General features: G+C 39.8%; 3 protein-coding genes and 1 long non-coding RNA gene across 4 annotated transcripts; 2 read left to right on the plus strand and 2 right to left on the minus strand.

The window, feature by feature from the left end:
- The first annotated feature begins 2328 nt into the window (after positions 1-2328).
- Positions 2329-5285, plus strand: si:ch73-167i17.6 (regulator of G-protein signaling 9-binding protein). Its single transcript, XM_058089024.1, has one exon. It carries the CDS (start codon positions 2776-2778, stop codon positions 3520-3522), a length of 747 nt encoding a protein of 248 aa, XP_057945007.1. The 5' UTR covers positions 2329-2775; the 3' UTR covers positions 3523-5285.
- A 979-nt stretch (positions 5286-6264) lies between these two features.
- nudt19 (nudix (nucleoside diphosphate linked moiety X)-type motif 19) lies at positions 6265-12088 on the minus strand. The gene is made up of 3 exons (XM_058089724.1): positions 11303-12088; positions 10055-10262; positions 6265-9972 (listed from the first exon to the last, which is right to left on the minus strand). Exons 1-3 carry the CDS (start codon positions 12014-12016, stop codon positions 9752-9754), a joined length of 1143 nt encoding a protein of 380 aa, XP_057945707.1. The 5' UTR covers positions 12017-12088; the 3' UTR covers positions 6265-9751.
- A 995-nt stretch (positions 12089-13083) lies between these two features.
- Positions 13084-21071, plus strand: slc7a9 (solute carrier family 7 member 9). The gene is made up of 12 exons (XM_058089127.1): positions 13084-13125; positions 14406-14553; positions 15827-16069; positions 16829-16954; positions 17048-17147; positions 17279-17323; positions 17489-17612; positions 18830-18933; positions 19012-19108; positions 19174-19323; positions 20498-20672; positions 20917-21071. Exons 1-12 carry the CDS (start codon positions 13084-13086, stop codon positions 20976-20978), a joined length of 1416 nt encoding a protein of 471 aa, XP_057945110.1. The 3' UTR covers positions 20979-21071.
- On the minus strand, positions 14296-18009 carry LOC131139474 (uncharacterized). The gene is made up of 3 exons (XR_009132247.1): positions 17913-18009; positions 15922-16171; positions 14296-14530 (listed from the first exon to the last, which is right to left on the minus strand). It is a non-coding gene; the product is annotated as an uncharacterized LOC131139474 (long non-coding RNA).
- Positions 21072-27047: the final 5976 nt, after the last annotated feature.

Raw genomic sequence — 27047 nt, forward strand, 5'->3', positions numbered from 1 at the left:
CTTCCACATGGATGGGGAGGATAACTATTAACAGTTATTTAACCTTTAACATGAACATTAATCAAACGTAATAATTTTTTCTGGGTACATGATACCATACAGCATCCATATCAAACTTGTGCGGGCCGCACTAACATTAAACTTTCATACCAAGGCGGGGGCCTCAAACTAGTGTCCTGCGGGCCACATTTGGCCCGTGGGCCGCGTGTTTAAGACCCATGGCTTAAAAGGTTCAAAAAAATATTTTTTTTCTTTATTTTTCTCAAGCTGTTGCTCTTCCCCTGAAGACATGATGAGGCCCGCCTCAAACTTCACGCCACATCAAGCATTGCCATGACATTGGCATGTAATGTACCTACACCTGTCATCTTCTATTTCATGGCTGTCCAAGTGAATGGGACATATGGCCACCTTGTTCCAACCGCATTTGCCCTTTTACATCCCAAGAGTCAACAATAACAACAGCATTGCACAACATCCTGCACTTCCTGTCCATGTAAGAGCAAACCATAACGAGGCTCTGCACGGGAAATCACGCCGATGCGATCAGTCTGAGAGCAATCGACCTACGGGGCATCTGAGTCATTGTCTGCACTTCAATCTAACACGCTAGCTCATCTTATTGACACTAATAATTGCCTTCAGTTGTCTGGGACATGGTTGTTTGTCTATATGTGCCCTGTGATTGGATGGCGACCAGTCCAGGGTGTACCCCGCCTCTCGCCCGAAGACAGCTGGGATAGGCATCAGCACCCCCGCAATCCTTGTGAGGAAAAAGCGGTAGAAAATGAATGAATGGCTGGGACACATGACTAAACATAATAATATCCATCCATTTTCTATACAAATTGTCCTCACTAGAGTTGCGGGAGCATGCTGGAGCCTACCCCAGTTGACTTTGGATGAGAGGTGGTGTATACCCTGGACTGGTGGACATAATATATTATATTATAATCAGTATTGTGTCAAATCTGTCCTTAAGTAGATACAGTATTAATCTACTACACTGTGTTGAATCCCGAAGGAAACATAACTGGAGCCACATCAGCAAGAAGTTACAAGTTGCCATGGAGACAACTTCAAAAGGAAATCTGTTTCCAAGAGCCAAAATGAACCAAAAAAATCTGACTCAGGTACTATTACTCACGAGCAAAGTCATCTTGGACACCTGCATCATCTAATACGACTCTACATACGCCGATGCTTAGTTTTTAACATGCATCCAAAACAAAATACTACACATGACATAGACCCTAAGCTCCCCGTTCCATCACTTCCTCAGGCTTTCTCACTTCCTCTGTGTGCTTAAGTCCATTAGAGTTTCACTGCTGTCACCGGATCATTAGGCACCATCCGCTTCAATAATGCAAAAAGAGCAAAGCAATGCTGCAGAAGCTGCACAGCCTGCCACCTCTCAACACAGCAGGTATAGCCGCACAGGCAAACAATGTATTTATCCCAGCAATGCAATGTGTGTCTGTGATGGGCAACAAAGTGTATTGCCTTTACTTGCTGTTTGGCTATGCTGTAGGCACTTTTCTAATATAGACTATAACAACACTGTGTATCAAAATGATGAATGAAAACTTTGAAATTTGAGTATGCCATGTTTTTAATTTTTGTTGTATTTTGAATAAATTTCCTCAAAATACGTATTTCCGGTGATGTTCATTGTTAGCTAGGTCATATTAACTTGTCTTCTCACGCTAGAATGCACAGAAAAGGGAAATAAATAAGTGTTCATGTTTCATATAAGGATTGTGAATGACAGGCAACATTCCCCAAAAGTGCAGTTCCCCTTTAAGGCTTTGGGATTTGATCACGATGAGCATCTGATAAATTGCCTCAAAATATGTATTTCCTGTGATGTTCATTGTTAGCTAGCTCATATTAACTCGTCTTCTCACGCTAGAATTCACAGAAAAGGGAAATCAATAAGTGTTCATGTTTCATATAAGGGTTGTGAATGACGGGCAACATTCCCCAAAAGTGCAGTTCCCCTTTAAGGCTTTGGGATTTGATCACAATGAGCATCTGATAAATTGCCTCAAAATACGTATTTCCAGTGATGTTCATTGTTAGCTAGCTAATATTAACTCGGCTAGAATGCACAGAAAAGGGAAATAAATAAGTGTTCATGTTTCATATAAGGATTGTGAATGACGGGCAACATTCCCCAAAAAGTGCAGTTCCCCTTTAAGGCTTTGGGATTTGATCACGATGAGCATCTGCGAGAGCCAATCAGCGATGTTGGACCCGCCCCCGATCCGTCCACCCCCTCTCCATTGCAGCCTGTCACAGGGCACATCACTTTTACGCGCACACACGAGCCGTGAAGGCGCTTTGGGGGCATTTAAACATCATCCACTGGACCGAAGTGGACGCAGGCAACACGAAAAAGGCGAATGGATCTCCATGTCGAGGGGGGAGACCTTTTTTCTCTTTCTAACATTGCATGACGCCACTCGTTTTTTTCAGTGCATTATCTTTGAATATATGGACTTGTTATTGTAATTGTTTTGCTTCTCCACCTGTAGCTGAGTGTGGATATTACTTTGCAAAAACACACTGTTGGATTATTGCGCATCCGTGCGTAAAAGGAGAGGGGAAAGGTTAAATCCATTCAAGGCTGCCGGTAGAGCAGCATGGATAGAAAGGAATTTGCACTCACCTAGGAGACAAGTGGTCCATCCCGGGAGCTCGCCATTTCTCTCTCGTTTGTCATATTCCTGCGGAGGAAGAAGAGGAAGAGGAGGAGAGCGTCGGTGAGCAGCCATGGGCAAAGAGGAGTGTAAAACTATGCTGGACGCTCTGAATAAAGTGACGGCCTGCTACAGACACCTGGTCATCGCTCTGGGCAGCACCTCGGACTCGCAGAACTTACGCGAGGAGCTGAAAAGGACCCGCAAGAAGGCGCAGGAGCTGGCCGTGGCCAACCGGACTAAACTCACGTCCCTGCTCAAAGACAAGAGCATCAGCAAGGAGGACCGCGCCGAGTACGAGCGTCTATGGGTGCTCTTCTCCAGCAGCATGGACCTCCTGGAGGTGGACATGAAGCGGTCGCTGGAGATAGGCCAGGACTTCCCGCTCAAGGTGCCTACTAGGCATTTCATTCAGACGGGCATGACGGGAAGCACCAGCACCGTGGCAGCCCGCGCCATGAGCGTGCAGAACATGAAGTACGAGGCCGACAGCAACATCGACACCGCCGACCTGCGGGACCTGCAAGCCGAGATCTGCCAGGTGAGCCAGATGATGGAGGAGATGGAGATGAAGGTGCAGGTGGCGCCGTGGGCCGTGGAAGCCAAACAGGAGGCGGGCGCCGAGCTCAAGTCCAACATGAGCGTAGGAAATTCCTCCGTGGGCGTCATCTCTATCTGCGAGGAGGAACCCAAGGATGAGGAGGGAGGAGGAGGAGGCGGCGGGGACGCCGGCTTTGCGTCCATCTGCGCCGTGGTGGTCTTCTTTGTCATCGTCACTGTGGCTGTGGTTCTAGGCTATCTGGTTATCAACATGTCCTGAACGTCAGTAGGCCTACCCACAAATGACAAAAAACGTGGTGGGTAGGTTACAATGTCAGCACACTGAGTGGTGTCCTATTTTCATATTTATATTTCCCTTGCAAAAGTGCACAAACAACAATTTCCGTCACCCTGAAAAAAAAAACAAGTAGGATATTTACGACACAAATCAAGTATTATACGAAAACATGGTAACATTACGAGAATAAATTTCTACAGTTATCAGCGGGTAAGTCATAACATTATGAGAGTAAAGCATATAGTCATATATTACAAAAAAAAATCATAATGATTTAATAACATTACGTGAAGATGCCAAACTTGTTATTAATTATGTTATTAGGACTAAACCCCCGAAAAGTCTACTATCACTCAAAAAAGTTGTAATTTTACGAGAATAAAGTGTCAATATCATGCAAGTCACTGTGTGACAAGACTAACATCGTACTCTTCCAAGTTTTTGCTATTACAATAAGAAAACGGTGACATTTCCGAGAATAAAGTTGCATTGTTATAAGTAATATTCTTAAAGGGATAGGCACATTAAAGTCATAACGCTACGAGACTCATGTCGTAAAGGCCTAGTGTTACCGTACTAAAGTCGTAATGTCACGAGAATAAGGTTGTAGTTCTCAGGTTGTGCCAAAACTACCGTGTTGTAGTTTCTTCTATTTATACTAAATCTGCACGTTCATGCTAATAATATTGACATTATGCTTGTAAAATGACAACTTTTTAAGTAAAGATGTTGCGATTCTATTGCAGCGTTATTCATAGAAAATGTGGACTTCCACCCGCATAACATTACAATGTCATTCTCGTATTTTTTGGGATATTTACATTTTCATGGTTGTCACTTTGTTTTCGTAATATTTTGTTTTCCTTACACTCTTTTGACGCAATGTCACCAAAATTGCTCTGATTCGTTTTCCTGTTTATGGACCAACATGTTGCTAGGCAGAACTTTTTGTTAAAACTGGCACATACCAGCCATGCCTACTAACAAAACTACTACATAAACATCAGCATAGTAATGATAACAGTTTTATTTTACTTTATTTCGCAAGTGAATCATTACTAAAAAGAAATCTGCTGTTCTCTGCCCTAATGTATCAGAGGACAAAAACTGTGGAGTAAATATGATGATTTGTGAAAACATTTGCACTAGATTTAAAACATTTAGAAGGTGGAGATAACGGGCATCAGGTACGTTGTGAGATAAAGCAGGCCTGCTTCTAGGGTTTAGGGGTTTGTTTATTTTTGGAAACAGGGGCAGAAAGCAAAGAAAAAAAAAACTACAAGGCAGTGTGTGGCCATCAGGATTTATGCAAACAACACGTAATCCAAGTGGATTAGCAGGGGAGCTCATGCAGAAACATAGCCTACTGTTAAGTATTCCCATTGACAGGCTAAAAGATTCCTTACATGAACAAATAGCAAATGCGGCCATCTGATAAAGTTCTTTGTTTTTGAATCTGCACTATTCCGCACATTCTCGCCATAACACGTTACGTAATCCACAATAAAATCAGATATTTGTAGATTCCAGTGCATCAAATCACAATGTGATTCTAAGAGCTGTAAGTTCACTGAATGCTTTGCTCCAATATCAGGGTTTTCTTGTAAAAACAGTGTTGAATGTATACATTGCAAAATGTATGAATAGATGTTTTGTACAGACAGTCTTCTTGTGTCAGATAATGTACATACAATCAAGTATATTTATTATAATAAAACAATGAAATGCACAAAGAGCTGTTTGGAGATACATGGATTCAGAGGTTTTTTTTCAAAATAATCTTTCTGGTTTTAAAAGTGCCAAAAGTCAAGCCTTAACTTTGTAATCACTGCAAAGCTGGTGGCTTCTCGTAGGTATTTTAAGCATATGACGATTATTAACTTGGACGTAACCACCTTAAGTTTAAATGGTGTTCAATTTTCAATTGGAGGCTCTTTATCTGTCAGCCTGCCTGGCTAATGGTTTTACTTCTAAGAGTATTTGAGTATTCCTGGAATAGCGCAGGAGATGTTAAGGCTGACAGATAAAGCCTCTGAGGCTTCCCCGAAAGGGAAAGGGGGGGCTGGAGGGGGGGGGGGGGGGTGCCAACACCAATGAAGTAGTTCACTGGCACACTAAAGAATTAATACAAGGCCGGAGACAAGATGTTTCTTAGAAGCGGAATAACAAGTGGTTTCTCTTGGCCTTTTAGAAATGCTAACCTTGCAAGAGTGAATTAAGGACACACTCACACAAGACCGGTTTTATCGTACTGTGCGTCAGCACGTCATCCCTCCCTCCGCTGCCCCGCACACACCCTGTTTTGAACCCATTCTGGCATTATCGCCTCATAATTCTCATAATGTGTTACTGCAATTTGCGTGACTTGGTGGTTTTTTTGGAGTCTTTGTGTGTATTTCTGTTGTGCAAGATGGTTGTTTATTCATTCATTCATTCATTTTCTACCGCTTTTTTCTCACGAGGGTCGCGGGGGTGCTGGAGCCTATCCCAGCTGTCTTTTGGGCGAGAGGCGGGGTACACCCTGGACTGGTCGCCAGCCAATCACAGGGCACATATAGACAAACAACCATTCACACTCACATTCATACCTATGGACAATTTGTAGTCGCCAATTAACCTAGCATGTTTTTGTAATGTGGGAGGAACCCGGAGAAAACCCACGCATGCACGGGGAGAACATGCAAACTCCACACAGAGATGGCCGAGGGTGGAATTGAACCCCTGGTCTCCTAGCTGTGAGGTCTGCGCGCTAACCACTTGACCGCCGTGGTTGTTTATGTTATTCATTATAACTATAATTACGGTATTTAATAACTGGTTGGTCCCAATTATCTTATGACATGATTGCCTACTACTATACTGTATTTCGAGACTTGTCCGTTTACTTCTGTTACACGAGGTGGCGGTGATCATTGATAGCTGTTCTTAAGTGTTCACATTTTGGTTTCAATTCTGTTTATTTTTGTTTCGCAAAGGTGGCAGTTATCATATAAAGGGACCTATTATGCTCATTTATGGCTTGTGTATTGAGTTGTAGACTCCTATAGAGCAGCTACACATGATAACCCGCATAGACATCTTTGTTGATCTTCCAGAATCTGCACCTATTCCAATGTATTTCCTTGGATTTCCAAAATCGTCTTAATTTTCAATTTATTCCACCCATGCCCCGCCTCCGGGCACACCCACTTCACTGTGATTGGTCCCACACCCATATAAGGAAGTCAGGGCTCACTTCCAAATGCAAACCTCATTATCTGAAGGTTTGACATCCTTTAACACAAGAATACAACATTCTAACTACATTAATAGGTCAGTGGAAAAGTGGACAACCATAATGGGTCCCATTTAATAACTGCCGCAAGGAAAAATCCATGTCTATGTTGGGGAGGAAGCGTGTCTGTGTGCGCTGACATTGTGGATGAATTGTGTCTTTCAGTTGACTTAAAAGGTGGTGGCTATCAATGATAACTACAAGGCGGACCAATCACACTGATTATACAGGACATTACGGTGCTCATGCATGTGGGCAAGGACTCTTAGACATTGTACATTATTTCAAGTCTTTCTCTTTTTGTTTGTGGTATGCAAGGTGGCAGTTGTACTGAATGCTGTCAGGAGGAGGAGCAGAAAATATTAATTATAGGATTAATTTTAGGACGCTGATTCTCCAAGGGCGTGGGGTACTATGGTTTCCTCCCACATTCCAAAAACATGCTAGGTTAATTGGCGACTCCAAATTGTCCATAGGTATGAATGTGAGTGTGAATGGTTGTTTGTCTATATGTGCCCTGTGATTGGCTGATGACAACTCCAGGATGTACCCTGCCTCTCGCTCTAAAACAGCTGGGATAGTCTGCAGTGAGGATAATCAGCATAGAAAATGGATGGATGCTTCTGTACAAGCAATAACGCCAGGTCCAAGCGGTAGCAAAATACTTTAGGTGTACTTTTAGTGTGCACATGCATGGTAAAAATCACCTATTGTGATTCTATGCCAATTTTTTTTACATTTCAAACAGCATTATTCACTATAAAATCAATCAAAACATCAGTTAACCTACCTTGTATGTGATTATGCCAACATTTGAATGTTCGGCAAACATATCATGCCCTCTTCCTGCTTTGGGAAGACCTACTTCCTGCTTTGAGTATGTAAAGTATGCACTGCATAACGCACGCGTGCACATTAGTTATTGTTGTTGTCGGCTAATAATAGCAATTTGGCCAGGTTTAGTGACTCACGTAAGCTGTCACTGAATGTATAGCGCATGCTAACAACATAAATCATGAATGGAAATTGTTGGACACAAACATCAAAACTGAGTTGTGCACAAGATGAATAATTAAATATGGCAAAAAAAGGACGTGGTTGAGAGGACTTCATCGCTGTCACTGAAGCATTATATGCTGATATCAGGCAAGGGTTTTTCCAAACCAAACTGTACCCATAATTATGGGTACCGATAATTCGCGGACATCCCTAATATATATAATATATATATATTTTTTTTACAAAGCTGTGATATTCAAGCAGTTCCTCAGGAAAAACTACATTTAACATATAGAAGATGACCACCATTAAAGGTGAGTCTTTGACGCGAGAACACACAACACTGCATCATCACTTCATTTGGACAAAGATAGCAGGTTTCCAAGGCTGTGGAGTTGCCATGGTAACCCTCAATTGACTCTCCAAGGCAAACAGCACGAAGGTTGAGCGCTGTTATTTCAACTTGGTCCCTCTCACACAATCACAGACACACATAGAACATGGGGAGGGCCATCATCACACATTACGTCCATTACATGCATGCCATTAGCCAAAGTTGTGTTTATTTGTGTTGGTGCGATCTCATTTGGTCATTTTTCTTGCGTTTCTTTCAGAGGACGCTTCAAATACGAGACCTCATTCCATAAATTGTTAATTTATTGTGCAACTTGACTCATGTACACTTTTGCAGTCCAACATTTTAATAGGTGAAAATTCAGATAAAAGAAAATACTGACTCTATATGGCACCACTCACAAGATTTAAATACAATAAATTAAAATTTGCTCACATACACCATATCTGACGGTTCTGCTTAAAATCTCAGGTTAATTAGCTTTTATATTATATATTGTTTATTATATATTATTACTATATAATGTTTATAAAATGTAACCTACCAGTATCACTGCTTTCCTTAAGGCTTTTTACAGGCATTATTTTTTTTTATGTTTTTATGGTCATTACATTGTTTTTATTATTATTAAATAATATATACAAATGGGGGGCGCACGGCGGTCTGGTGGTTAGTGCGCAGACCTCACAGCTAGGAGACCAGGGTTCAATTCCCACCCTCGGCCATCTCTGTGTGGAGTTTGCATGTTCTCCCCGTGCATGTGTGGGTTTTCTCCGGGTACTCCGGTTTCCTCCCACATTCCAAAAACATGCTAGGTTAATTGGCCACTCCAAATTGTCCATAGGTATGAATGTGAGTGTGAATGGTTGTTTGTCTATATGTGCCCTGTGATTGGCTGGCGACCAGTCCAGGGTGTACCCCGCCTCTCGCCCGAAGACAGCTGGGATAGGCTCCAGCACCCCCCGCGACCCTCGTGAGGAAAAGCGGTAGAAAATGAATGAATGAATGAATATACAAATGGGTGGCACGGTGGTCAAGTGGTTAGCGCACAGACCTCACAGCTAGGAGACCAGGGTTCAATTCCACCCTCGGCCATCTCTGTGTGTGGGTTTTCTCCGGGTACTCCGGTTTCCTCCCACATTCCAAAAACATGCTAGGTTAATTGGCGACTCCAAATTGTCCATAGGTATGAATGTGAGTGTGAATGGTTGTTTGTCTATATGTGCCCTGTGATTGACTGGCGACCAGACAGCTGGGATAGGCTCCAGCACCCCCGCGACCCTCATGAGGAAAAGCGGTAGAAAATGAATGAATGAATATATACAAATATATAATAAATAGAAAATAATTTATTATTTAATTATTATTATTTTAAAAATATAAAATATTTTCTGAGATATTTGTAGTTTTCAAGCATCAGATTCTATTGCACTGTATAACTTATTTCCTTTTTTAATTAAAAAATGTATTTCAACCAAATAACCATGCATTTTACACATTTTCTTTTTGTTTCGTTCAATTTGTGTTTACAGTTACTGTAGTTTTTCATTTGTTTACAATTTATCTTACCAATACTTACTATTTTATTTAGTTATTATAGTGGCATTGTGATTTTTAGTGTCAGAGTCAAAGGGGCCAACAAGAGGCACAAGGTGGTTGTACTTGGGTGTGATGTTGACCTGCAGGCGGTTACTATAGCGGTCCGAGATCAGGAAACGATGCAGTGCAGTCTCTGAGCCGTCTCTACCCACGGTCATGTCCACTGTTGTTGCTTCAGAAGAGTTTGATGGGTACAGTTGATCTCCTACAGAGTACAGTAAAAGACATTTGTTATGATCACTGCAACAGTCTGGAAAAAGATACTTAACGGTGACGGAGCCGAGCACCTGGCAGCACTAATATGTAGCCATCTTCCTGTAAGATGACGACAGGCAGCCACTGCTCACAGCCGTCTGTGGAGCGCCGCCTGGCAAAACTCTGGAGGTCGCTCAGCGAAGGGAAGCGGCACATGCGACTCAGTTCGTAGAACTGAGGGGGGGCCATCCACAGTTCCCGTGCCTGGTAGCTTCGCAAGATGTCAGAAGGCGTTGACCACTGGGTATCACATGGACAGATGCGGTTGACAGAAGTGATTTGGTTTAGTTCCCACATTCCCACAAGGGGTGAGGGAGGCCCCAACTGAATTATGTTCTCTGGGCCACACAGAACAACTGAATGCTATGCTACTAGGCCAGAAATACAAGAAAAACATTGCCATTCATAAAGCAATTATAAGCATAAAGCAATTTGGTATAAAGCAATTTGGTGATGTACTTTGAATTTTTTTCCTATGATATATGCATTACTCACAAAAACGAGTATTTGGCTTTTGGGTGAAAATTCAGGATGAACCTAATATACACAACATCCTTTAAAGGTGAACTCTCTAAACGTTTGAATACACATGTCCAAGTTTCAGTAGTTTTAGCAGAAATTACTAGTCTCTAAGGCAGGGGTCTCAAACACACTAGTTTGAGAAAGTTTAATGTTAGTGCGGCCCGTGCAAGTTTGATATGGATGCTGTATGGTATCATGTACCCAGAAAAAATTATGTTTGATTAATGTTCATGTTAAAGGTTAAATAACTGTTAATAGTTATCCTCCCTATCCATGTGGAAGTGGTAAGTTTTTGGCTATTTAAATTTAAAGGAAATAACTTGAAGGCTACCGTTTAGGTCGCTAGCTCTCTTAGTTTGCAAGTTAGCATGTGTCTCAAGACCCTGCAGTTGCGCAATATGTTGTAAATAAAGAGTATAAATGTGACTATAGTCGTGTTTTGTCATGTCTACAGGGCTCTAATAATGCTTTGTTCATTTTAATCTGAAAAAAATGATTTGTCTACCCACCAACTATATGTGGTTTCTTTTCTATTCATTTTTCTGTTTTTAATAAATGCGGTTTTTTTTTGTTTTTTTTTTTGGAAAACCTGATGCGGCCCAGTCTCGCCCAGACCCTAGCTCCAGTGGCCCCCAAGTAAATTGAGACCCCTGCTCTAAGGAGTCCTATGGTAAAATTCACAAAAGATTATGCACTGTGCGGCTGCAACCAGCAGAGAGCGCTATTGCTGAGCCAGTTTAGTTACCACAGTTCTTCACCTGCGAGCATTCAATTTCCTTGTGGTCCTGCAGGGCGTGTGGAGTCTCCTCTAGGCAGCACATGAAGAAAGCCGTATCGAACCTCGTCACGCCGTATTGACCAACGGGGGTCAGCCAGTTAGCCCACTCGTGTAAAGCCCAGATGTTGGGCAGCAACTCCAGCTCCCTGCACATTGTGATGAAGTTAGACGGGTTCTGGTTGACTAGAGTCCTCCACTTGCTCAGCTCACTGCTGCACACTTGGTTCATTTTATAATGTTTAACTTCATCTGTAGTACGCCTGTCCTCCAGGCTCTTCAGCAAACTCATCTCTTCATCTTTGGACACAAACAGCAACACTCCTGACTCCTCGAATGTCTCCCTTAAGGCGCAGATCCGGAAGGCGACCTCTCCCGGGATAGGAGAGCCTAATTTCAGTCTGTCGGTGGCAAATATTGGCGGTCTTGTCTCGGGGGGTTGCTGGACATTCCTTAAACCGAAGTTAGGAGAGCTGCTAAAGGCTTTAAAAATGTCCAGCCATTCACTAGAGAAGTCGGAAGAATCCGCCATACCTCCAGGGAACACATAAGCATTGGGCATGAATCCGCTTTTCGGGCTTCGTTTAAGCAATAAAACATTGTAGTCAAAGCGGTGCGGTGACGATAAACGGTCCGCACGACCCGCTGCTAAAATGAGAGTGGCCGCCTCTTTCCAGTGCTTCAATCCGCTGTTCATGTTAAAACATTAAACTGTCTTTTGTTAAAGCGTACACAAATAACCTGAAAGTCACTATCAAAGTTGTTTTGGTAGCGGGAACCGGAAGTACTCGGCGCTCCTTCGGACACATTACAGGACTGGATGACTCAATACTGCCACCTAGAAACTGGAAGACTGAACTACAGTTGAGTTTTAAACATAACACATAAACACAACTATACTGTAGCAAGGTATATTTTATAACTAAATACATTTAAATTTAGTGGCGACTCCAAATTGTCCATAGGTATGAATGTGAGTGTGAATGGTTGTTTGTCTATATGTTCCCTGTGATTGGCTGGCGACCAGTCCAGGGTGTACCCCGCCTCTCGCCCGAAGACAGCTGGGATAGGCTCCAGCACCGCCCATGACCCTCGTGAGGAAAAGCGGTAGAAAATGAATGAATGAATGAACATTTTCACTGAAATTTAATATTGATGTTTTATATATACATTATCTTTGAATATACTAATTAATTGAATATTTTTATACTCATGACAATAAATTTAAATGTGAGCACACACATTTCATTAAATACAGATCATTTATTGAATAGAAATTAAATAAAATGTAAATTCTCTTGCAAATATGAAAAAAATGTGTATATGTGTTTGTACCCTTGTGACCCTAATAAGCGGAATAGAAAATCGATGTATTTATTACGTATTCCAATAAGTGTCCCATAATATACCGTACATAACATGATCAGAACACGGGGACACTTTTATAGAAGAAAGCAATATAAAACACACACAAAGTAGCTTCATGTAGCCATATGAACATGAATATGGACCCGAACACCATTAACAACTTGGTTACATTGGCAGTGTTCCACCTTATCAAGATCATCAGATACCTCCACACATGTTTTGCTTATAAACTTAACTATGCAATATAATGTTCTTGCAATGATCTTTGTCTTCCGAAGTTAAACTGTAACTTTATTTGTGGCCCTGAGACGTGCATAGTGTGTGTTTCCTAAACGCGCTTAGCAGATTAACATGGAAGGATGCAGTTCAAGTAAGAGAAAGGAGTCCGGGCTTGACATGGACAAGCGACAGGTGAAGGCAACTGTGCTTCACAAGGAGGTGAGCGTCATTATCACAATCTATTCGGATCAAGATATATGGAAATATATCAAAAAAATATATATTTTATGTAATGTAAAGAATAAAAGGTAAAGAGACTTCATACTTCACACTGTTTACCCAACCCATACAGAGGACAGAACCAAATAATAATTAAAGAGAGGCTGTTATTTCAAAAATTTTAAAACTAATACAGTCGTCCCTTGCTACTTGGTGCTCTGAATTCTTGGCTTCACTCATATCACGGTTTGTGAGAAATATATTAATGAATAAATCTTGCTGTTTTGTGTTTGAATACAGCCTATTGTTAGTCAAAACATATGCAGATTTAAGCAAATGTTATGTATTTTTTTTCATAACAGACGCGATAATCTCTAATAAAAACATGGGCTACTGTTCTGGCTGTAATCCATGTAAGATGCGGAAAATAATAAAATCTTACATCAGGAGGTTGCCTACAGCCACGGCTAGTAATACAAATGTTTTTGACCTGGCGCTAACTAGGGGCTCCTGTCGGGTATTTGCTTTACAGTGACTATTGGAGACTCGAATAGACAATTGACAGCTTAAATTGGCATGATTATGGCAATACACACTGATTTTTTTGTCACAGTAAATGCTACTTTAGTTATACATGAACTTACACATGTAAACTATGTGAGAAAACCGTAGGTAATATATTTATTAAATAAAGTCTTTGTAATATGAATATGCATACTGAGTAGTAAGCAGTACATTATATATATTCTATATGTATATATTGTACATATATTGTATATATTTTTAGTTATGTACGTTAATTAAAGTAAAATACTTCTGTAACATTTACGGTACTTAAGTAGGATCATTACAAAGTAAAATTTGCACAAATGCAGGACAAATGCATTGTGAAGTTAAAATGGATTTTGTTTGTTATTTAAACTCATATTTGGTGTTTGTCTCATAGTCTATATTATGTATTATTATTTATTATAATTATTATAATTATTATTAAAATTATTAAAATTATTAAAATTATTAAAATTATTAAAATTATTAAAATTATTAAAATTATTAAAATTATTAAAATTATTAAAATTATTAAAATTATTAAAATATTAAAGGTATTAAACATATTAAAATTATTAAAAGTATTAAATTTATTAGAATTATCAAATTTATTAAATTTTTTATTTTAATTTTAATAAATTTCTATATTTTTCTTTGTAAGATGACACCATGAGTGACCTCCAACCTACAGACAAATTCCCACAACTCCATCTTCTCTTCTGCTCATACAGTTGGGCCTGCTGAGTGCCATCTCTTTTATTGTGGGCACAATAATCGGCTCAGGCATCTTCATCTCTCCCAAAGCAGTCCTCTTGTACTCGGGAGGTGTGGGCCCCTGCCTCCTCATCTGGACTGCCTGTGGAATATGTGCCATTATGGGTGGGTGAAATACCAACACAGCTACACATGATAACCATCTTTCTAGTTCTTTTGGAATTGTAAACAAATGTGGCTTTCCCTTACGAGCCAGCTAGAGTCCCTTCTAGCAACGTAAACAGAGAAGGAGAGCTTGAGAGGAGGGCAGAGAGCTTATCTGGCTTACAGCCACGCCCATATAATGAAGTCCGCTCCTCTGTGACATCACAAAGGGGCAGTTTTACCACGCCTTCTGAAACTGAGTGTTTTGAGCCATCCCAAACTTCTTTCAGGGCTCACTTCCAAATGTGCAAACCTAATTATCTGAAACTTTGGCCCTTTAAAATAAATGTGAATCAGTAAATAAAGTTTTATTGACTGTTTTTATAATATAACCCTAAAAACATTAATAATAATGAGTGGATAATAAAGGATTTAACAACAAAGTGGCTTTTTAGTTTTATATTTCACACCATTGTGGCATTGGAAAAAAAACATGTATTTATTAATTTAATTATTTGTTATTAAAATATATACAATTTGTAATATTTTTATCAATATGGCCACGCAGTGCATGAGTGGTTTGCACGTTGGCCATAGGGAAGACCTGGGTTGGCATGTTCTCCCCATGCGTGCGGGTATACTCCGTTTTCCTCCCACATTCCAAAAACATTCATTCATTCATTTTCTACCGCTTATCCTCACGAGGGTCATGGAGGTGCTGGAGCCTATCCCAGCTGTCTTCGGGCGAGAGACGGGGTACATACACCCTGGACTGGTCGCTAGCCAATCACAGGGCACATATAGACAAACAACCATTCACACTCACATTCATACCTATGGACAATTTGGAGTGGCCAATTAACCTAGCATGTTTTTGGAATGTGGGAGGAAACCGGAGTACCCGGAGAAAACCCACGCATGCACGGGGAGAACATGCAAACTCCACACAGAGATGGCCGAGGGTGGAATTGAACCCCGGTCTCCTAGCTGTGAGGTATGCGCGCTAACCACACGTCCGCTGTGCAGCCCCATTCCAAAAACATGCTAGGTTAATTGGCGACTCCAAATTGTCCATAGGTATGAATGTGAGTGTGAATGGTTGTTTGTCTATGTATGTGCCCTGTGATTGGCTGGCGACCTGTCCAGGGTGTAGACCCAGATAAGTGGAAGAAAATGGATGAATGCATGTACTGTTTATATTAATATTGATAAAAAATATATGATATAGCTTGCTATTATTATCAAAAACGTCCTGTTTAATTATGTCTTATCTTGCTTGTGTTGTGCTGGACAGGAGCGCTGTGCTATGCTGAGCTGGGCACCATGATCCCCAAATCCGGGGGAGAGTATTCTTATCTAAAGGAGGCCTACGGATCCCCGGTGGCCTACCTTTACGCATGGACTATGATGATGGTGTTGAAGCCTTCTTCCTTTGCTATCATTGCACTGAGCTTTGCCGAGTATGCCTCAGCTCCTTTCTACGGGGACTGCAGCCCTCCTATCGTTGTCACCAAGTGTCTCTCTGTTGCCGTCACAGGTAACTGCTGCTTTATCAGTTTGTCCTTTCTTATCTTGAGATTCATCATGTTGATGCCTTGGTTTCCGGAGTTGAGAGCATGTACCGTAAAAGCATGGAGGCCTGAATCAAAGGTCAAGGACAGAACAATGTCAAACAAGTCAAGCAAAAAAACACACTTACGTTTAGCAATTTTCATCTGCTGGTGTCCAACTTTACTGGACATGTAGTAGGTACAGGTAGCAGCTACACACAAAACTTTCTAGATCGTCCAGAATCTGCACCTATTTCAGCTGTTGCAACTCCAAAATCAGGAAAGATATTATCTTTAATAACATTTTTATGAACATGAATATTAATATTAATATGTGTATTAATATTAAGAATATTAAGAGTGAACATTAAAAGTTATATATATTAATATTAATATTAAATATTATTAAAGATAATATTTTTCCTGATTTTGGAGTTGCTACAGCTGAAATCTTAATCTTAATATTATGTATTTATTATTATATATTTATATTAATCTTAATATTAATATAAATATATAATAATACATATATAATAATAAATATTAATATTAATAAAAATATATAATATTGATATTAAGATTGAGATTAAGATTAAGATATGTTAGATAATATGAAACCAGATGAGATATATGACCAGTCTATACACTGAGATCTTGCTAGTGAGTTAATATGAGGCATGAGCTGAAAGAAACACATTGTCTTGGATTTGTGCTTCCCGCAAGGACATTCCCATTTCTTTTGTCAGTTTTCATTGTCACCATCAACTGTATGAGTGTCAAAGTGGCGAGCAATGTGCAGAAAATCTTCACCGCAGCCAAATTGCTCATCATCGTCATCATAGTGGTAGCTGGTATCGTTCTGTTGGCACAAGGTCAGTGGTCATAGATTTTTAGACGATGCCTTTTTGATAATAACACGAATATGAGCTTGCTTTATGTATTGATGTTCATATCTTCACATGCAGGAAAAACAGAGACCTTGTCCAACGCATTTGACAGCAAGCCAACATCCATTGGAGCAATCGGACTTGCCTTTTATAATGGACTCTGGGCCTTTGATGGATGGTAAGCATCTTTTCACAATAAGCAATAATCCATTAAATTGTTATTTAGTAAACAAATATGACACCCATCATATGACAACGCCTTCATAAAGTGTGATTGCATTATTTGTTTACAATACATTAAATTCTCAGGACTCAACTTAATTTCATCACAGAAGAGCTGAAAAACCCATTCAGGTAAGCGGGAAAATGATCAAGTCATATAACTTTATGTAATTTATATTCAATTTAAAAAAATACAATCTATTGTTGTTGGTGTTTGATGCCCTCTAGTGGGATTTTATATGAAAACTTGTCTTATAAAACTTGTCTTATATGAAACTGTCTTTCATTTTGCTGCAGAAACCTGCCCTTAGCCATCATCATTGGGATCCCTTTGGTGTCCATCTGCTATGTGATGGTCAACATTTCTTATTTCACTGTCTTGACCACCAATGAAATACTGTGGTCTCCAGCTGTAGCCGTGGTAAATACAATCTCAGAGGTCCCACAATAATGCTTTAGCCTTGATGTTGACATATACATGGTTTTAAAGCCTTACTGGGAACACGCTGTTTCGTGTGTCTGTAGCTTTAATGCTAATAAACGGTGCGGAGCTCTAAAAAGCGCTATTATACAATGTATCCACTTTTTACAAAACACACACTCTAACTCTACATGTAATAGATGCCATATATTCAATAGAACAGAGTAACATCGGACAGTAAACAAACATTAGCAACGCTAGCATAGCTGCTAGAGCTACAGTGCTAACAGTCATCTATACATTTTCTTTCGCTTATCTGGGTCTGGGTTGTAGGGGCAGCGGTTTCAGTAGGGAAACCCAGATTCCCGGTCCCCTTCTACCTCCTCCACTTTCACCGGGAATGATGAATAAAAGAGCTAAATGAATATTTAAGGTTACTTTTAACTTTACTGAAGACTACTGTTACCAAAGACACATGTGTGGCAGCAAGACACGATGGACACGATCTTCCTGTTTTGTCATGAGTCATTTCTTGATTTCTTTTCTCAAATTCACTCATTCATTTTCTACCACTTATCCTCACAAGGGTGGTGGTGGTGCTGGAGCCTATCCCAGCTGTCTCTGAACTGGTCGCCAGCCAATCACAGGGCACATATAGACAAACAACCATTCACACTCACATTCATACCTATGGACAATTTGGAGTCGCCAATTAACCTAGCATGTTTTTGGAATGTGGGAGGAAACCGGAGTACCCGGAGAAAACCCACGCATGCACGGGGAGAACATGCAAACTCCGCACAAATTTGGCCAAAGGTGGACTCGAACTCGGATCTCCTTACTCAAATTCTTTATCAAAATGCTGGCACTAGCAACTTTCTTTGACTGTGTTATTCATATTGAGGTGAGAAACACGATTGAATTCAAACTCAAAACATGAATGTGGTGGTGGTTGATCTTGCTGCCATATTGTGACTTTGGGGACATCTTCAATGAAGGTCAAAGTAACCTTTTAATTTAATTTACATTATTTCTCATGTGAAAAATGGATTCGGTTAACATCTGTATCAGTTAGAGTCTCATATTCTTGAACGAATTAATGTTCATTTAAGTTCTTTCTATATCATACAGAGCAGCAAGTACTTGTACATGTACAAGTACTAGCAACACTATGACATCTGACATGACTATGTTTCTTGCTTGCATTTATTTTTTAGACTTTTGGAAACAAAGTTCTTTACCCCATGTCTTGGATCGTTCCACTTTTTGTTGTCTTCTCGACATTTGGCTCAGCCAATGGAAGCTGCTTCACTGCCGGCAGGTAATGGAGTGGCTGACATTTTTGTAAAGTGGTAACAAAACACTCCACATGTTCTTCATGTTTTGTTTTGGTCCTCAGACTGTCCTATGTGTGTGGCCGAGAAGGTCACATGGTAGAAATTTTGTCTTTTATCAATCTCAGGCGCTTCACCCCATCCCCGGCTATCATGTTGGACGTGAGTGTCTTCTTGATCACCGTAAAGTAGTGTTTCCTGTTATAAAGATAATCTTTCTTTTTCAGGGCTTTTTGTCTATTTTATATATGATCCCAGCTGATATCAACTCCCTCATTAACTACTTCAGCTTTGCTCAGTGGTTTTTCTACGGCCTGACGTTTTTGGCTCTTATCATCATGCGTTTCACCAGGAAGGAGCTGAAAAGACCAGTGAAGGTGAGGTGTTCATGGTGTATGCTGTTGATGATGATGTGCTATCATGTAGCAAACTTTCTGTGCTGTGCAGCATAAGACGGCCCTGATTCAATATCAGTGAAATATCAATTGGTAGCAATAAAAATGATGTCATATTTAAGTTTGTTTGATGACTCAAATATAAAACGACTCCAAATATAAATTACTTAATTTCAAGACAATTTTTTGGAGCAGCTTTTGGAATAAATCTCTAGACCAGAGGTTCCAAAACTTTACCAACTCAGGGCCCACTTGAAAATCTAAAAAATGTCACCTTTGTCCTATAAACAGTACATAGACGAAATGCTGCATTCTCAAAGCACTTAACATATAATAATCATAATAATAATTATTATTATCACAATAATAGTAATATGAAAAATATATTGTAATAATAATAATAACACTATTATTATTATTATTATTGTTATCAGTAATATAATAATGATTATTATTATTATTACCATTTTTATAATAATAATAATTATTATTATTATCACAATAATACTACTACTACTACTACTACTACTACTACTACTACTACTACCACCACCACCACTACTACTACTACTACTACTACTACTACTACTACTACTACTACTACTACTACTACTACTAATAATAATAATAATAATAATAATAATAATAATAATAATTATTATTATTATTATTATTATTATTATTATAAAGATTCAGGATTGAAATGAAAGAAGGGGGATTAAGGAAGCCCAAAATTTTAATCTAATTAATTCTCATAATTCTCATACGCATCCAAGACTGGCATGATGACCAGAGAGCTACGTTCCAATCATACACTGTATATGTTTCCTAAAATATTGTGACAGGTCAATAACACCCAATAGGTTATTAATTAGGCCTATAAATATTTGTTTTTAATCATGCAATAAATATTTTACAGTAAAATAATTTTAAAAATAATATTTGGAAAACGGAACCATATTTTTAATGACCTCTCATGGCCCACCTACAGTACCACTACGGCCCACCAGGAGACCGCGGCCCACATTTTGGGAATCACTGCTCTAGACCAAGAATACTGTATAAGGATATAACTCAGTATAACTCATCTTTTTCACACTTCTTCTTTTCTAGAGAAAAATTCTAGTCTTATATTCCTGTCAATATCCATCCAAAGGTTCCCATAATAATAGCAGTCCTAATGGTCCTGGTGTCCTGCTACTTGGTTCTGGCCCCCATCATTGACAGTCCCACCATGGTGTATCTGTATTGTACTCTCTTCATTCTTGGCGGGCTCCTGCTTTACTACCCCTTTGTTCACCTGAAGGTCAAGTGGTCCCGCAGACTCATGAGTAAGTAAAGAGTTTCCTCCTCCCACAGTCCAAGAACATGCATCTAAATTGTCCATAGCTGTGAATGTGAGTGTGACTGTTGACCAATCCAGGGTGCACCCCGCCTCTCGTGTGAAGTCACTTGGGATAGGCTCCAGCTTTAACCGTGACGGCCAACATTAGTTGTCAATAATGAATGATTGAATGAACAATAACTTTTCTCTGTGTTATTATTCTTATGTATTGATGCTCTGGCCCCTTATAGGGCCCATCACCATGCATCTCCAACTCCTGTTGGAAGTCGTTCCTCCTGAGAAATGCGAGTGAGAAAAGGCAGAACCAGGCTAACGTCAATTTGGTGTACCAGAATTTTTTTTATTTTTTTTTTACAGTTGTTTACACAATTAACAGCTCTTTACACTCAAGAAGCAAAACAAATGTCCAGAGTTCCACAACAAGCACAGATTTAGCTTGACAGTTTTTGCAAAACATTGCACATGAATTTTCACACCTTGGACATCGATATGGATTGTTAGGTTATATCTCCTTCTCATCACAAAACGCTGGCTTGCCAATGACTACACTAATTAACCAATTGGATAAACATTTTTATTATTGTGATTTTCATTGTTGATTGATTATGTTGCTGTAACTGAGAAATAAATATTTTGGGCCAGCAGCATCAATGTTGTACAGTGCTCGGTACGTTTATAGCAGGGGTGAACCAGAGTGACAGCCATTAACCACAAATGGTGAAAACATGGAACAGTGGTGAACCTTCCCGGGAGTGTCCGGCTAACCAAAATGACCCCAAGAGCACAGGGACGACTCATCCAAGAGGTCACAAAAGATCCTACAACAACATTCGAAGAACTGCAGGCCTCACTTAAGGTCAGTGTTTGTGATTCTGACATGACGCTGATCAAAAAGAGCCTGCATGGCAGAGTTCCATGACAAAAAACAACAACATTAAGATTTGTCTCCATTTTGCCAGAAGACATCTTGGTGATCCCGAAAACCTTTGGGAAAATACTTGAACCTTTTGGAAGATGTGTGTCCCATAAGATTTGGCGTAAAAGTAAGGAAAAAAATAACATTATCTCAATGGTAAAATATGGTGGTGGTGGTGTAATGGTCTGGAGCTGTTTTCAGGATCTGTGATAAATGGAACTGCTGTCTACAAAATGTCCTGAAGGAGAATGTCCGGCCATTTGTTTCTGACCTCAAGCTGAAACCAACTGGACAATGATGCAAAACACACCAGCAAGTCCACTTCTGAATGGCTGGAGAAAAACAAAATGAAGACTTTGGAGTGACCTAATCCCTGACCTGACCTGAATCCTATGGAGATGCTGTGGCATGACCTTAAAAAGGTGCTTCATGTTGGAAAACCCTCCAATGTGGCTGAATGACAACAATTCGAATGCGCTTGTAATGTCGGCACACTTTGTCATGTCAGAAGGTCTTCATTTTGGTAATGGTAATGGTTTTATTTCATTTGAACATGCATCAGATTACAATTGAGTGCATCCCATAATCAATTCACAGTTCCACATGTCCAAAAGGAGTAGGAAGAAGCAAAGCTTATTAAATCCTACCCCTCCATCTGGTACTTTTACAATCAGTAACTGTTACTACATTTGTTCACTTCCTGCTTTCCTAATATAGTTTAAGTTTTTTTTATTATTATTTTTTTTGTCACGTACCAAAGTACGAGGTGATATGACCATACAATGACATAATGGGTACCATAGTAACTGTCAATATAGTGATATGTATAGCACATCATGACTGGTTCAAGACTCTTCATCCTTGTATTTAGCAAACATCAACTGCTTGTATTGTTTCTTGAATTGGCCCATCGTTGTGCATTGTTTGAGGGTCTTACTCAATCCATTCCATAGTTTGATTCCACATACTGAAATGCTATGGCTTTTTAACGTAGTCCTAGCATATAAGTGTTTCAAATTTAGTTCTTCCCTCTCAGACAATCTCCATGTCTCTGTCTAAATGCTCTCTCCTTCTTCTTTCTCCTTCTCTGTTTTTGTACTCATTGACCTTTTTCTGTTACAAGTACACAAGCTTGTGTACTTGTGTTGAATTTGAGTGGGATTCATGCTGAAGCCATTGGTGGATGATCACACTCACCAGAAGATGGCGCCAATGCAGCGTAGAGTTTCACAGAACATTCTTCATTGAGCTTCTTCTCATTGCATTGTCATTTTTGCTAAATTTTTCATAAATCCTACAATGTTCCACGGTTCAATAAAAAAACAAGATTCCTGCCGCAAATGGCAATTTGTGTATTACTGTTTCTGTATACCTCAAATTAATCTTGATTTGAATTGTGGGTCTGTCAATATATTTTTGTGATCTAAATTATCCCTATAACTATGTCTCTAACTGGCTGCAATTGTGTCTGATCATTTGACGACTGTTGGTAAGATGAAAAATATGAATATGTTTTAGGTTAATTGGCGTCTCCAAATTGTCCATACGTATGAATGTGAGTGTGAATGGTTGTTTGTCTATATGTGCCCTGCGACTGGCTGGCGACCGGTCTGAGGTGTACCGCGCCTCTTACCCGGGGACAGCTGTGATAGGCTCCAGCATACCCGTGACCCTGGTGTGGATAAGCGGCATAGAAAGTGGATGGATGTTTTTAAAATACTGTATGGGGATATGTTTTGACTGAAGTGTGTCATTTATTAAACAACCTAGGTGTTTTGCAAATGAATGAATAAACAGCCCTATTTTCACAATTGTGTGTAAACAATTGAAAATAACTGGTGAAAAGGTGATGGAGCAAGCAGTTTAAAGAAATTCCCACTAGATGTCAGTAGCACATTGGTCCATATAAGGCATAGTGCCCTATTAACCTTGTGTTAATGTGGAATTTATTTGTTTTGTGTATAGGCCAATTTGAATGATTTGTGGGAAAAGTGTCATTTTCATAAGTCATAGCAAAAGAATGCATTTTTTTGTTTTGGATATCCTCTCTTGTTGCATTACGTTCTCATTGTGCTCGTCTCTTTCCAAACTGTCAGTACTGTAAATCTGCATTGGCTGTGCTGGATGATTGTAGAGACGCTGCCCCTCCAGTGTGCTGCCAAATTGTGGCGGAACTGTCAAAAAGAAGCGCTCCAAGCTGTTGTGTTTGGCCGTGAACCGTATTGTATTGTCAAACTTGCGTGCTCGTGTCGTACACAAAGCCCACATAAAGACTTTGCAAATGTTGACAATGTTGAGAGGTTCCCTGTCAGAGGCTGGGTCAAAGATGGGCTACTTCAGATGTGGAGCAAGAACGCAAGAATTATTTTAACTAAATATACTGATTAACTTGATGCTTTTTGATGGTCACATTTTACATTTTAGGGTGAAAATACACAGTTACATTTTGTTTCATCACCCGTGGATCCAAGATTGGAAAAAAAATGAAGGTTACTGTGCTGCAGGAAGTCAAGTGTAGATATTTAATAAATGAGGTAAAAACCACAAGGAAGTAAATTCTATTAGATCTATTATGTCCATCATTTTACACTGAGGGCTGCATATAGAGAAATATTTTGACGTTCTTCACCTTTTGTTTATTAAATGGGACTTATTTCCACATTTACGACATATAAATGTAGATATAATGTTGTATTTTTGTATTTAATAATGACAAAGTTTCAGTTTGGGATGGCTCTGAAAGCTCTGATTTAGAGGGCGTTCTAACACTGGCGATTTGTGATGTCACAGATAGGCAGGCTTCCTTATATGGGTGTTTCGGTAGGCCAGATATGCTCTCTGCCTTCCCCCAAGCTCTGCTTCTCTGTTCACGGTGTTAGCAATATCTCCCAGGAAGTGTTTCTTCGGGTGTAAGGGAAAGCTACATTTGTTTAGCCGAAGCTACATTTGTTTTGTTAAGCCCAATGCCTTTCCAACGTTACTTGGTAATTAATTAACAATTTATCAGTGTCCTCATTGTGTTTATTTTGTGTCAGTTATGGAACAAAAGCGGTCGTCTTTTCGGTTGTAGCAGTATAGAGTGAACCCACAGGGATTGGGGTGCAAATTACAAGCTCAGCGAGTCTGGAGTTGATAACAGCCATTTCCCACCATAATCAGTGAGTCTACCCGAGTTTTTTTAAACACTGGTAGTCACTCAAAATACATGTAATGTGGTCAGTACACAGAAGTAACCTCTTTTCTTGAGAACTTCGGACTGTCCAGTCTCTACTTCCAGTCTCAAATTCGGGATCCAACACATATGTCTGTATATTAACAGCAGACATTTTTTTTTTTATTTTATTTGGGCAAATATATGAAACATTAGAGTGCATTTCTTACATCAATCAAAATATAACTTTCCATTATTTACATTTGTATTCAACTATCTGATCACAAGTCCAAAAGGAGTAGGCTGAAGCAAAAGCAAAATTTTAAAAAGATAAATTGACATTTACTCCCCGTGCATGCATGGGCTTTCTCCGGGTACTCCGGTTTCCTCCCACATTCCAAAAACATGCTAGGTTAATTAGCGACTCCAAATTGTCCATAGGTATGAATGTGAGTGTGAATGGTTGTTTGTCTATATGTGTCCTGTGATTGGCTGGCGACCAGTCCAGGGTGTACACCACCTCACGCCCGAAGACAGCTGGGATAGGCTCCAGCACCCCCGCGACCCTTGTGAGGAAAAGCGGTAGAAAATGAATGAATGAAATTGACATTTATTATCAACTCCTATGAAATTTGGTTCGGCAGCTAGCGGCAACACCGGAAGTCCTCCAAAGCATGGTGATGGTGGGTCCCACAGCCAAACCAGTTGAGAACCACTGGACTAGACTGTCTGACAAACATTTGGTTGTGGTGTTCTGTAATGGAATTTTGGCAATAATACTTCAAATAAAAGGTGTTAGATGGAAATGATTCCTAAAAGAAGAGACCCCTGCTGTGATCACTGTAATCAAGTGCAGTTGCTTCTATTAGTTATTGACTAGACCAGAGAGCGTCCTAATCAATGTAGACTGATTGAGAGGGAATATGCTAACTATGCTGATGAAACCGCACAGCACTCCCAACACACACGCAGGCACAAAAGACACTCATAGACGTTCTCATTAATGGCTACAATGGATAGCTGTGATGAGGACTTTTCCCCATATCACATTACTGAGATTTGCCAATCAGACGCTGAATTATCATTTTGGATTAGAACCTTGCAATCAGTTCCGCGACCTTTCCAAAAACCTCAAAATAAAAGGACTCTCACATGAACCAATGTTACAGATGCACTTTATATACAGTATATGCTTTAAATACAGTATATAATATGCAATACAACACGTAAAAAAACGCAAATACAGTGGAACCTCAATTAGCGTAGAAAATGTACGCAAAATTGTTGTCGCCGTTCGTGTACCATCCCTTGATTCCCCCGATTCCCTCGATTTCATTAGAATGGACACTTTAAGTCTGCATATTCATTTTGTAGCAAATTGAAGGAAAATGTTTAACAATCGTGATAAAACAGTATCTGTCCAAAGGTTTGTTTTTGATTGACATTCATGTCTGTTATAAGTAGAACGTTTTGTAACATTGTCATATTGTTGTATGAGCAACACACGGTCGCTTTTTAAAATATCACCGACTTTGGGCTGCCTGTGCATCTGTGGATGTGTTTGCTGTGATTTACAAGTGTCCCTGAATGCGGCAGCAACTTGTGTCCCATGACTAGCGTGATGTACCTGAATGCCCCTGAATGCCAGAAAAAGCTGGAGCAGTTTGCTAGTTTTGATCATGCATGTTGAGTATGCAGTGTCTGTAATCTGACTGGAATCTGTCCATGGTGTCCAATAAAGCCTAATTTTTGACTCTCCAGGTTGTGCCAGGTTTTCACTGCTGCGAGGATTAATTGGAACACCAATATAAACAAAATCTTCAAGATGAAACACTCTTAATGCACGAACTAATCATTCAAACTTTCTTATTTGTTAGTTCATAATTGTTAACTGAGGTCCCTTGGCACTGTGAGTCATTCAGCCTCGCTCGTAATTTTGAGTGTTAGGCGCTAATTGTTTTTAATTTTTATTCACATACCCCCTATGGTAATTGAAGATAAATTGACATTTACTCCCCATGCATGCGTGGATTTTCTCCAGTTTCCTCCCACATTCCAAAAACATGCTAGGTTAATTAGCGACTCCAAATTGTCCATAGGTATGAATGTGAGTGTGAATGGTTGTTTGTCTATATGTGCCCTGTGATTGGCTGACGACCAGTCCAGGGTGTACCCCGCCTCTCGCCCGAAGACAGCTGGGATAGGCTCCTGCACCCCCGCGACCCTCGTGAGGAAAAACGGTAGAAAATGAATGAATGAATGAACAAATGATGCTCTGTAAACAAACTTGCTTT

The sequence above is a fragment of the Doryrhamphus excisus genome, chromosome 12, assembly GCF_030265055.1.
Source record: "Doryrhamphus excisus isolate RoL2022-K1 chromosome 12, RoL_Dexc_1.0, whole genome shotgun sequence".
Classification (NCBI taxonomy): Eukaryota; Metazoa; Chordata; class Actinopteri; order Syngnathiformes; family Syngnathidae; genus Doryrhamphus; species Doryrhamphus excisus.

Excerpts from the sequence above, each read along its gene's own strand:
- si:ch73-167i17.6 (XM_058089024.1), top strand. The coding sequence starts at position 2,776 with ATGGGCAAAGAGGAGTGTAAAACTATGCTGGACGCTCTGAATAAAGTG.
- nudt19 (XM_058089724.1), bottom strand. The coding sequence starts at position 12,016 with ATGAACAGCGGATTGAAGCACTGGAAAGAGGCGGCCACTCTCATTTTA. Across the intron at positions 10,263-11,302 it reads AGGAAATTGAATGCTCGCAG|TGGTCAACGCCTTCTGACAT; the intron begins GTGAAGAACTGT and ends TGTGATACCCAG. Across the intron at positions 9,973-10,054 it reads CTACATATTAGTGCTGCCAG|GAGATCAACTGTACCCATCA; the intron begins GTGCTCGGCTCC and ends TGTACTCTGTAG.
- slc7a9 (XM_058089127.1), top strand. The coding sequence starts at position 13,084 with ATGGACAAGCGACAGGTGAAGGCAACTGTGCTTCACAAGGAG. Across the intron at positions 17,613-18,829 it reads GGTCTCCAGCTGTAGCCGTG|ACTTTTGGAAACAAAGTTCT; the intron begins GTAAATACAATC and ends TTTATTTTTTAG. Across the intron at positions 19,109-19,173 it reads CCCCGGCTATCATGTTGGAC|GGCTTTTTGTCTATTTTATA; the intron begins GTGAGTGTCTTC and ends TTTCTTTTTCAG.